This window comes from Carassius gibelio, chromosome B17 (assembly GCF_023724105.1).
Source record: "Carassius gibelio isolate Cgi1373 ecotype wild population from Czech Republic chromosome B17, carGib1.2-hapl.c, whole genome shotgun sequence".
Lineage (NCBI taxonomy): Eukaryota > Metazoa > Chordata > Actinopteri > Cypriniformes > Cyprinidae > Carassius > Carassius gibelio.
In genome coordinates, this window is record NC_068412.1 from 5,287,600 (window position 1) to 5,300,758 (window position 13,159).

Sequence of the window (13,159 nt, forward strand, 5' to 3'; positions counted from 1 at the left end):
ACCATGGTTTGCCAAAAATATGAAGCAATAATTCTAAGCAGCAAAACAGGATCATAGAATGATTCCCAAAAGATTATTTGGTGAAAATTCAGCTTTGCATCCCAGTACTAAATTAAACTTTAAAATGTATTTTAAAAAGCATAATAATAATAATGATGACCTAGAAACTTGCCATTCATTAAGCTGGTTGGAGAATTTGTAATGAAAATGTGGGCATTTTATGATGCCATATTGTATCTGTATGCAAACTCATTGTGTTGTTCACAGATGTAGTATGAGGAACTAAGATACGCATCATTTAAATAGATCAAACGACTTCTGTTCTCTGAAAGGCTTGAAAAGCATCTTTCACCAGGGTTTTCCTTCTGTAATGTTTCCTACTTTCGTGGATATGATGTTACTCCAGGTCAAGTCATGACGTTTCATTTATAAAGTGTTTCATTTCTGCTTTTTTTGTTAAACCATTATATGGAACTGTATTGCTCTCTGACCCATTTTGTTAGATTTAGATAATCATCCCACTACTTTCAGTAACTTGTGTATGTACAGTTGCATTCAAAGGAAGAAGAAGTGTGTCATTGTCTTTCACAAAGATATACTTAGATAGAGGGCCTCCTTTCCAACCACAGGGCCAAAAGTCCCTGTCTAACACTCCAGAAGTTATATAGCATTACAATGCTACATAATACAACACTGTTTTATCACCTCATAAACCTGTCCAGCAGATCTCATTGAGCACTATCACAGTTAGACAGTGGAGTGTTCTTGTTCACTCAACATGTCAGGCAATCATTTTTAAAGATTTCTTAATATTTAAAGGTGTCATGTGGACCCTGTAAGTCTGTTAAATTGGGTAATAGTTAAACAAATACATTTCCAAAATTTTCCAAAGTTTTGACCCTTGAAACAGTTTATTATAGTTTACAGTTCATACACACACACACACGCACACATTTACTTAGCTGTATAAATGGGGACCTTCCATAGGCGTAATGGTTTTTATAGTGTACAGACTGTATAGTCTATTGCTCTACACCTATCCTTTACAAAATTTTTACAATAGTAAACGCACACATATACCTGTGGCTTGCTGCAATGCAGTGCTCTTCCACCAAATTTTATTTTATTAGCTTGTAATCTAATTTTAATGTTTTTCATATTTCTATAATGCATTATACTGAGCCTTTTACAAGATAAATGCATGTTTTACCTTAACACTCATAGTTTAATACCATATTGTTGACTAGACTGATATGTATTTCCTGATATGCATTTGTCTTGCAAATCAGGTATGGGTTGTAATGAAAAAGCATTTGAATAGGACAACATTTAGAAAACTAAATTATTTACCATATACACCATATCAGTACTTTCAAAACTAGAGGTAAAACTACAATAAAGTTCCATTTATTAACTTTCGTTAACATGAAGTAACAATGAATATAATTTGTATTTTTTTGGCCAACTAATGCTTTGCTAAATTTAATATATGAATATTTAATGTACCTGAGATGGCATGTAATACATAAATGCTGTAATAAATGTATTGCTCGTTGTCAGTTAATGCATGAATGGAACCTTTTTCCTGAAGCTAAACATTTTTACCAAAAGTTTCACTTTCATTTTGCCAATCCATGAAACTAAAACACAAACCAAGCACCAAACAAACAACCCACATCTCACTTCTTCCTTGAGCACAAACACTCAAAAGTTCTGTCACATTGTAAATGAAGACGGGTTCTCGTGGTTCTGTCCAACAACGGTTTTGTTCGCTGATATGTACAGCTCAGAGGTCTGCTGAGAGGAGCGTCTCGAAATGTACCGTTTCCCCAGGCACCGCAAGTCTCGGAAGATCTGAAAAAAGTGGCTCCTGAATTTAACCCCGATGAAGGCGTACAGAATGGGATTCAAGCAACAGTGAAGGTAGGCCACACTCCTGCTGATGGACAAAGTCATCAGAGTCGCCTGTTCATCCTCGCAGAGTCTCTCACTGAACCGTTTACTGGTGTGGACGAGAAGCGCCACGTTGTAAGGCAGATGGCAAAGGACGAACACAAAGACCACGGCCAGGACCACGCGGATGGCTTTGTGCTTCTGGAAGTTTTGAGCTTTGAGTAAAGTCACCATGGTGCACGAGTAGCAGAATATCATGACCATCAGCGGCACCAAGAACCCGAGGACCATCTGCATGCTCGGAATCAGGATCTTCATGAGTCTGGCAAGGTTGTGCTCATCAAAGTTAAGGATGCATTCCTTGTTTTCCTCCTGGTAATATATAAGCGTAGGCAGAGACAAGATGAGAGCGAGCAGCCATATGACCGAGCAGATGAGACGGCTGTAGACCTGAGCTTGCGATCGAATTCGAACCGATCGTCTGGCTTGCACGATGGCGATGTAGCGGTCGCCGCTGATGCAGGCCAACAGGAGCGTGCTGCTGTACACATTGATGCTGTAGGCTGCTCTCAGAAACTTACATGCCCACGTGCCCATGCTCCAGTCGTGCTGTTCGTTGTAGATGATCAGTGGAAGGGCGATGACGAAGAGCAGATCCGCCAGTGACACGTTAACCAGATAGATATCGGTCATGGTTTTCGCTTTCTTGTAGAAGGAGTACGTTAGGAGGACCAGAACGTTGCCCAGCAGGCCGAGTGTGCAAATTAGAGAATAGATGAATGCTGGGATGGTCACTTGCTGTTCGTTGAACTGTGCCAGGTTACAAGGTTGTGGATCATCATAATCATCAGTAGTCCCCGTAGTCCCCGTAGTCCCCGTACCATCATATGTGTAATCAGACGCATTCATAACTGTACAACTGACCTTGAAAGAAAAGAGAGAGATGGGCAGAATTAAAAATCTGAAAATATAAAAGGAAAACCACCACACAATACTTCCAAGAGAAAAAAAAATTACATTTGCATATCAAACAAAAGCTCATCCCCTGTGAAAACTGTGGAAGTGTACTTGAAATAAAAACCATACTTGCAAATATTGTAAAATTAATTAAATAAGAAGCCACCATCACCTTTTGCCTTTCAAAAAGTGCACTTTTCTAACAATGTCAAATTAAAAGTTCCACTTTAAAGAACATTATGAACAATATGTTTTAATCATCCTTTTTCATGCTTTTAACACTCATTTTGATGTTTTTGGCTAATACAATACAATTTCATATAATGTCAATGGAAATTCAATTTAGTGATCATTTGAACAATATTTTAAAGAAAATTTTATTATATTAACACGTACTGAAGTCGTACTCCTACTGAAATTGCTCTAAAGTTCAGCTAACTGAATTTAGTGGCATTTGACGTGCATCAGAGTGCAAAGTGTCAGAAGACATTACAGTTAGTTTGCACTGTTAGTATATTACCGTAGTAAGTACTCTTTCAAAGGTATTCTAAACTTTCGCCTGGTGGCGTGTGTAAGAGGGAATTTATGTAAATGTTTGTGCACCATGGCTGCTTCTGTATAGACAGCAGATACCACATTCTGATAACACGATACCATCAGTCATCTTTATGAAAAATGAACTTTCAGCAGTTAGCTGTACCCACTGCAAAACCTACAGTAGGATGTATTTCGGCATATTTAAAAAGTTTAGATAATGTTCAGTCCAGCTCGTTCATTAAAATAATAATGGAAAATAAAATCTTTTCTTTTAAGAAAGCCATGCTCAGGCACAATTTATGTCCAACAGTATTTAAGCATTAAAAATATATATCTGTAATATTATAGACTTTACTGCACTGACACTAATGGATGAGAACAAAACTTGAATTTAACTGAGCTGAATAATGATCATTTTGTCTTCTGTAGAGCTGCTTATATTACAATGAATTCATTTCATAACTGATTAATTTGACAACATTATTACAAAGTAATTTTCCTGTTTATTCCTGTGATAATCTGTAATGTATACAGTGCTATAGAAATAAATGTCACTTGACATAATTCTTACATTCAATCAGCTGTCAAAACAAAATGACAAATAAACGTTTTTCCCCACAATCCATTGCAATCAAAAGCACTTTGATCAAATTAATATCTGTATTTAAAATGCTGTACCTCAAATCGGCCTCTTCTTTAAAGTCCTTCTTTCTGACTCTTTCTCTGACTGATTTGTGAGGAATATTTCACGTGTGATGCACCTGTTTCAGTGTGGAGTTCCTCTGACTGTGTTCTTCTATGTTTCTATAGACCGGCCCACATGTGAGATCATGCTGTAGGTGTTGACACAATTACACTGTTGATAAAATGTCTCTGTTGTTCTGCTATCTGATGAGGCTTCTTCTTTGATGCCCTTTTTCTCCTCCTACAATGATGAGAAAGCACATTTGGCTTTTTACCACCTACAGGAAAAGCTTTGATCTCTTAAATATACATAAATCAAAGTTTAAGGGACTGTTGTTTTAAAAACAAGTAGCGGACATGGATCAGCTGACTTCACTAAACAAAAACTGAGAAGTAAAGAGAGGAACTGCTGCATTGCCTTGTGACACTGGCACACAGGACACTTTTTAATCCAATCAATATGCATTATGATGATTTTATGATTTGAATGATGTCTTAGTCATTTTATACCTCTTTCCTAGTTTAATGTGTGTATGTCTTTAAATGAGACTGGGCCTGCCTGTCATGTTAGTGATCACTGACCATATGACAGGGAAGTGGAAATGGACATTACTGGACCAGAGGGAGATAAGGAGGTTTGTATAACTTACTTTTGGAGAAAGCATAATGGTCAAATTGGACCACGTGTGCCTTAATAACCAATCACATTTCAGCCTTGACCTCATTGAGTTGTGAGAGACTCAATCACCATTTATGGATAGAATAGGAATTAATGGGAAATGGCATAAGCTGAATCCTTGTCGCAAAAACTCAGTGACTTCTCTTATAAAATGTTTTTTATTTTTTTATTTTTTTTGTGTAAAACATGTTTCAGAATAGCAGATAGGCTGTCGAATCATTAAATGATTAGCTTTTTCCTCTAAAAAGCTGTTTATCCAGCGAAGTGAAGCCTCTCCTCCACTGACATCTGGACTCTTTTTTGTTACAGTTAGCCATTACACTTGTTTGGCTAAAGTTTGCAGTCTTGACTTCTAGTGGCTTTAGTTAAACTCTTTAAGACATTTGAGACAATCAACATTCTGGCACTTATTCATACTGTTTTAGGGCATGACGTTATTTCCTGTTTTTATTGTATTGTGAATATTGTTTCACTTTAAAATTGTCTGTACCATCTTTTTAAACACTCCAAGCTCTCACACAGTATAATCTGACCTCATTTTAATTCATGTATATTTGACTGATAAGGCCCAATGTTACAGTCTTTCTGACTGTTTGCATATCTTAGTAAAACTTTGTGTTGTTTTTGTGGTTGTTTACTTGTTTTTTTTTAAATATTCTGTACCACTATCGTTCCCTAAAGTGTGGGTGTGATGAACGTAAACAATATAATACATCTACAATAATTCCTCATAACTTTACCCTGATGTTTAATTACCTGGCAGGAGAGACACCATGATCAAGAAGTCGGTTCACGCAGGGCAGACTCATCCATTACACTCCGGCCATGCTGTTTGTGTTTGTTGTCTATTGTTACCCTGCCCCTCTTTTTAATTGGTTAGCTCATTAGGGCTCACACCCGTTTTAGTTTGTTTATCAACCTTTATAGTTTTTTGTTTTGTTTGTTTTTTTTTTTATTCCTGCAACTGAATAAAGTTAACCATCCTAAGTCAATTAATAACAGTTAGGCTTATTTATAGCAATACTTGGAAAAAAAGCTAGAATTGAGTCCACATTATACAGTTGCATCTTAATGAGCAATGGGTGTTCATGTCGGTGTGAGTATATGCTTGTGTAGGCGTTTGACATTTAATAACGCTATGATGCCAACTTCTGATATGCAAATTTTCTGACCTAAAAAACAAATAATGAAGCATTTCATTGCACACTGATCCTGCATCAAATAACCAGCCAAGACATCTTGTTTTATTCTTTCAGGCTGCTATTGAATCTGCTGCAAGTTGATGCCTTTGGTGAAGCTTTACAAAGTGATGGCAGAAGGAAAGGATCCTAGATTTTACTAATACATATGCCTATTTCTAACTGCTACATGCAGAAAAACAAATAAAGAATAAAAACACACACACACAAAAAAAATTTGATATTGTTTTCAAGGTTGTATAACTATTGTTACATGTAGATCTATTTCATTGCGTTCATTTCATTCATAGTCTGAAAAGTATGTAAAGCGCTGTCAATCAATTAAAAACTAACTAACTACTCATACATTTTTTTCTGAAATTAACCATGATTAATCCCACCTAGCATTAAAATTTTAAATATACAGTACATTTATACTGCATTAATTTCACATTCAATCTTCAAATTAATGTAGAAACATCATAAAGATGGTAAATCTTTTATATTTGTTCAATGTAATCTTTTTTTATGACTGAAGGCAAGTATCACTGATACCAGTTCTACTGATATCTTTGATTTTTTTTTTTTTCTTATATTTAACCATTGACTATAGCCATTCAAAATTACTGTATACTGTACAATTTAAGTGAACTTTAAACAATCTTCACATAAACACATTATGATAAATTTTATATTTACCTATCCAATACAGAAATTGAATAAAGTATAGATAAATCCTTAAAGCTACAAAATGTATTGATTTCTTCTTTTTTATTCTGTTCTTTGATTAATAAACATCACAGAATCTGGGTTATTAGATGATTTGGATGCTATTACTTTAAGAGCTGTCACTGCTCAATGTGACGCAGACTAATAGTTAAAATCAAATACAAGGTGTGTTCGACTTGAACCATGGGTACTGTGAGCAGTCAACGAGAAAATACCTATACATGAGTGCATAAGGCACATGACAGTTAGAGTGCAAACCAGTGATAAAAAAAAAAAAAACTAACTCTAAAGATATAATGAGTGCAGTGCTAAAATAGCTTATCAGTCTGTTAAAGTGGTAAAGAGCAAAATAGCTCAGAGAACATTCTTTAATTAAACTGTCAAAGAGGTAGTTTGCAGTAAAATGTTACATGAGGTAGTGAGACTTTATGTGGTGCATGACTAACCATTCAAAGCACTTCATAAGGATGGAAGTAAGTGCAACTGGACGGTAGTCATTGAAGCAGCGTGGAGACAACATCATGTGGGCACAACAGCCTGACTAAGTGGTTACTCTGTGAAGACATCAGTGAGTTCCCCTGCACAGTCTCTCTGTACATGCCCAGGGATGTTGTCAGGACCCGGAGCTTTAAGTGCATTGATCCTGCTGAAGGATCTCCTCACACTGTCTGGGGTCAGCGTCATCACCTGTTTGCCGGGAGGAGGTGGAGTCTTCTGTGCAGTGGTGCTGTTTTGTGCCTCAAAGTGAGCAAAGAAGACATTCAGCTCGTTCAGCAGGGAGATGGAGGCTGCGTTCAGCATCTTCAGTAGTCTGTAGACCTCCCCTGTTAGCCATGGCTTCTGGTTGGCCAGATAGTGATGGGGTTTTTTGCCAGTACTTCATCAGTGCACTTGGTGATGTAGGCAGTAACAGTCTCTGGGAACTCGTGGAGGTCTGCGGTGTTATTGATGTGCTTGTACAGTTCATTCAGTGCCTCACTCTTGTTGTAGTTGGAGCTGGGAGGGATGAATACTGCAATGACCAGTATGGCTGTATATTCCCTTGGAAGATAGAATGATTGGCTCTTAATAGTCATAAACTTCAACAGGGGTGAGCAGTGTTTGTAGAACAGATTCGCGGCACCACCTCGGGGTGGCAGTGGCCCAGTGGTTCATGTAGGTTGTCTACAAACCGGAAGGTTGGTGGTTCAATCCCAGGCTCCACCTGACCAAGTGTCGAGGTGTCCTTGAGCAAGACACCTAACCCCAGCTGCTCCCGATGAGCTAGATGGTGCCTTGAATGGCTGACACCGCAGTTGGTGTATGAATGAGTGAGTGAATGGGTGAATGTGAGGCAAACTGTAAAGCGCTTTGGATGGCCATGTGGTCTGTTGAAAGCGCTATACAAATGCAGTCCATTTACATTTACACTCCAAAGCCTGCTGCCACTGGTCTTACCTCCCTCGACGAGAACTATGTCCGCTCGATAGCACGTTAGCTTATCGAGCTGAATAGCAGTCCAGTACGCTGTTTCCATGTGTCCATGAACACAAAAACACAACAGTCTCTTACAGTCCTCTGAGTTGAGCATAGTAGTAGATCTAGAAATGGGGTTGTACCAACATTGAGCAGAAACTCACAAATGTATATGTGCTTAAAGACAGACAGACGCGACGAATACGTACAAAAACATTGTGACTCACAAGAAAAAACACAAAACACCATTCTGTCGGGAGAGAGAGAAGCCACAGCGTGTGCATGCGCCACTATCTTGGTTCACTCCAAGATAGAATGTATATTTGGTGACATAAATTTTATTGCTATGATTATTTTGATTATTCCACTTTATATTAGGTGGCCTTAACTGCTATGTACTTACATAAAAATTAAAAAAGTGCATTGTACTTATTGTGTTAATTGTGTAAACTCTTCTGCTGCTATTGAGATGGGATGTGGCTAAGGTTAGGGACAGGTTTGGTGTTATGGGTTGGTTTGGATGGGTAAAGGTGTAAGAGCTGGGTCAACAGTATAATTATGAATGTAATTGCATAAATTAATTACATATTAAATTACATACAGGTTTTTTTTATATATAAGTACAATGTAAAAACATTCATGTAAACTGCATTGTGCATTGTATCAAAATTATTATTTTCAATGTAAGTACATAGTAGTTAAGGCCACCTAATATAAAGTGGGACTGACAATGCAATATTTTTTTGAAAATACATAATAAACATATATTAAATACATACATTTTATTAATGTATTTAAACATATGTATATATTTTTAATTCTATTTTTAGTATGATATATTTCCAGAGTATAACACCTGGGGCCAATGTTAGTGTTTAACTAGTATGTAATTCTTTGGCACCAAAAATAGTCATTCAAATAGTAAATAGTATAGTTCCCAAGTAAATATATCTGTCTTCACAACTTCATATACTGCAGATCATAAAGTTCACACTCAATAACCATATCTTCCATCTGTTTGTCAGGGTTTATTTAAATCTGCAAGATGCAAAACAATGAGTGCCAAATAACGTTATTCAATGATTTAGCATTAACTTGGATCCACCAAATGAATTTTTATAGGATAACAGATGTAGGAGTAATATTCCTGCTGGTTGGTGTTTCCATCTGGGATATCAAGCCCCACCTAGGAAGTATGACAGCAAGAGAAAAAAAAATCTTCACTTTCTGAGAAAATAATGCTAACTATTAATAAACATAAAATGTTGCCTTTGACTCTTTTTTTCCTTAATAATAAATCACCTGCTACTCAGTGCACACAGACAAAAAGTAATAATAACTTATGTGTTTATTCAGTAAATTTGTTATTCGTTATATTTATTTTCATTATAGTTTATGTGCATGTATTCTTACAAAATAAAAACATAGACACCTCAGTTGAGTGCATTGCTTTTTATGCACATTTTTAGATGTCATGAGCGTCATTGTTTGTTTTTTATGCAATATCCCAAACCTTGTATATAAAAATATGTAAATGTAAACAGCTAATGACATGAGCAGTTCTATATATGTTCAATTTTAAATGCATTTCAGCAAAAACTCCAGTCAGCATAATTAAAGATTTATTATCATATCGATCAATATAAAGTAGCATAGGCCATTATTTACAAAAGTATTCAGAATGTTAAGAAAATAGATCGAAATGAAGGGGAAAAAAATGAATATATACGAATATAAAAATATAACCAGTAATAATAGGATAATAATAATATAATAATAGCCTAAAAAAGATGATCAGTTAATGGACTTAAAAGACGAAAAATGTTTTTATATTTTATATTATGCATTTTATGTAACATTTTTTCATGATAAACTTAATTTGAATGCTGACTATTGCACATAATACGGTTAATATGATAATTTAATAATGTAATAATTTATATAATAAATAATATAATACTTTTTTAATTCAAAATAAAACAATACCCATATTTGTTTCAGCATTAAACTCATAACCACAAGAAAAATATATCATTCCCTCAACATAAGAAGTCGTGGCCATTAGAAATGGATGTCATAACCTTGAAAAAATTATCTTGTGGCCATAACATAATATTAATGTATGTTGCCACAAATAAATATGACATTCCCTCATCTCATGGCATGACATATTATCATGTTCCCACAAGTTATTATGTCATGGCCACAACAAAACTAAGTAAACCGACCATGCCACCTTAGGGGCACCTTAGAAATTACATGAGAGTGAGTAGCTTAACTCAGGGCTTGAAAACGAAAAAAAAAAATGTAATCGGTTTACTCGATCGATATTTTAACATTTCTTTTCTTGCGTTCCTCTGTATTATTACCATTCTGAAACTGGTTAGAGTAGAAAAAATATTGGTTTAAAATGTTATTTTTAAAACTATTTTTAGCCAATAATAATAATAATAATAAAGTACAGCCTTTCCTTACTCAAAAAAAAAAAAAAAAAAAAAGAAAAAGAAAAGAATTCAGGCTAAGATACCGGTAAAGCAGAAAATTGTGAACATTATAAACACAGCTATTAGTTTACTTCTCTCCACAAGTGTTTAGGCTATATAGCCTAAACATCAAGCCAAACAGTAATTTAGGTGAAACTGATGCCTACCTCTCTCATTAGGCAAGAATCCAAATGTTTCCATATTCACAACGTATCTGGGCGATAAAATAGTATTAGAATTGATATTTTTTTGAGTATCAATTTTTACGACACTTGCATCAGTATTGGTATATCGATACTTCAGTTCGATATGCCCATCCCTAATGCACAGACCATTGGGAATTCGATGGCCAGCCTGGTAGTGCTGAAGCGCCACTTTTGCCTGAATTTGACGTAGATCAAAGAAGCAGATAAGACCATCCTCGACTCCCCGGTCTCCCCTGCTTACCTTTTCAGACCTGCTGTGAAAAGGTTCGCAGAGCATTTCATGGCTGCACAGAAGTCATCCCAAGCTATGCAACACTTCCTGCCGAAGCTACTGCCAGTAGCAACAGCGTTCCAGATGGCGCTATTCAGCTCGACCAGCTGACGTGCTATCGAGCGGACAGAGCTCTCGTTGAGGGAGGAAAAACTTTGGGCTTTGTGTTTACATCAATGACACGTGGTGCCGCGATACTGTTGTGATCAGCAAACAATGCTCACCCCTGGTGGAGTTTATGATTATTAAGTGCCGGCTGTTCTATCTGCTGAAGGAATATACTGCTATAGTGCTCATTTTGTTGTACATCCTACCGATCAACATCATCTGCAACAGGAATGACTCACTAAATTAACTGTACCAGCACATCAGTGAGCAGCAGACAGCACACCCCGGTGCCTTTCTCATCATAGCTGGGGATTTTAACCATGCTGACTTAAAGAGTGTGTTTTCCAAAAATACACCAACACATTAACTTTCCAACATGAGGTAATAACATTTTGGACTTTGTTTACACCACACAGAGAGGAGCTTATTAAGCCCTACCCCTCCCCCACCTCAGAGCCTCAGACCACATCACTGTCATGCTAATGCCTGCATACAGACCGCTCATTAAAGTTGCCGAACCAGTTCACAAACAGATTAAAGTGTGGCCAGAAGGATCTTCAGAGGTTCTTCAAGACTGCTTCAACACAACTGACTGGGACATGTTTAAGCAGGCTGCCACATGCAATAACTCCACTGACCTCCAGGAGTACTCAGAGACTGTCACTGCCTACATCAACAAGTGTATCGATGATGTGACAGACACAAAAACCATCACTGTCCGGGCCAACCAGAAGCCGTGGATGACAGGGGAGGTCTACAGACTCCTGAAGACACAGAACACTGTCTTCAGAGCTGGAGATGAGGTGGGCCTGAGAACAGCCAGGGCCAACCTGTCCCACGGCATCAGAGAGGCTAAGAGACAGCACTCCAGGAAGATAGCCCATCAATTTTAGCAACAGCAGAGACACTAGGAACCTGTGGCAGGGGATACAGACCATTACGGACTACAAGCCCCCACCACGGAATTGTGACAACGACATCTCTCTGCTGAACGAGCTGAACACCTTCTTCGCTCACTTTGAGCAACAAAACAGCACCACTGCACAGAAGACTCCACCTCCTCCCGGCTGACCCCAGACAGCATGAGGAGATCCTTCAGCAGGATCAATGCACGCAAAGCTCCGGGCCCTGACAACATCCCTGGACGTGTACTGAGAGACTGTGCAGCAGAACTCACTGATGTCTTCACAGACATTTTCAACATCTCACTGAGTCAGGCTGTCGTTCCCACATGCTTCAAAACTACCACCATCATTCCAGTTCTGAAGAAGCCATCTCCACCCTGCTTCAATGACTACCGTCCTGCTGCACTTACTCCCATCCTCATGAAGTGCTTTGAACGGCTAGTCATGCACCACATCAAATCTGCCCCTTTCCAGTGTGCATATCAGTCCAACCGCTCGAACAATGATGACATCTCCACTACCCTCCACTCAGCACTCACACATCTGGACAAAAAGGATTCATATGTCAGAATGCTGTTCATTGACTTCAGTTCAACATTCAACACAATCATCCCTCAACACCTTATTTATAAACTGTTCCATCTGGGCCTCAACATTTCGCTGTGCAACTGGCTGTTGGACTTTCTGACTGGAAGACCTCAGGCAGTACGGGTTGGCAGTAACACATCCAGCACCATCACACTGAACACTGGGGCCCCACAAGGATGTGTGTTGAGCCCCCTCCTCTTCACTCTGATGACCCATGACTGCACACCATCACACAACTCCAACCTCTTTATTACATTTGCAGATGACATGACTGTGGTGGGTCTCATTAGCAACAAAGATGAGACAAACTACAGGAGCGAGGTGGGCCACCTGGCCAAGTGGTGCAGTGACAACAATCTCTCTCTGAACATGGAGAAGATGAAGGAGATTGATGTTGACTTCAGGCGAGTGCACACTCAGCACGTTTCTCTGACCATCAACAGTACGACTGTGGAGAGAGTGAGCAGCACCAAGTCCCTAGGTGTG

The 13,159-nt window shown here is 37.9% G+C and overlaps 1 protein-coding gene across 2 annotated transcripts; it reads right to left on the bottom strand.

The window, feature by feature from the left end:
• Nucleotides 1–905: 905 nt before the first annotated feature.
• ccr6b (chemokine (C-C motif) receptor 6b) lies at nt 906–5,571 on the bottom strand. 2 transcript variants are annotated; one of them, XM_052581254.1, is made up of 3 exons: nt 5,507–5,571; nt 4,066–4,312; nt 906–2,817 (listed from the first exon to the last, which is right to left on the bottom strand). In XM_052581254.1, the coding sequence occupies exon 3, from the start codon at nt 2,800–2,802 to the stop codon at nt 1,717–1,719; it is 1,086 nt and encodes a 361-aa protein (XP_052437214.1). In that variant the 5' UTR covers nt 2,803–2,817; nt 4,066–4,312; nt 5,507–5,571; the 3' UTR covers nt 906–1,716. The 2 variants fall into 2 exon arrangements, with proteins under 2 accessions (XP_052437214.1, XP_052437215.1); XM_052581255.1 differs by lacking the exon at nt 5,507–5,571 and having other exon boundaries at nt 4,066–4,353.
• Between the last annotated feature and the right edge of the window lie 7,588 nt (nt 5,572–13,159).

Excerpts from the sequence above, each read along its gene's own strand:
- ccr6b (XM_052581254.1), bottom strand. The coding sequence starts at position 2,802 with ATGAATGCGTCTGATTACACATATGATGGTACGGGGACTACGGGGACT.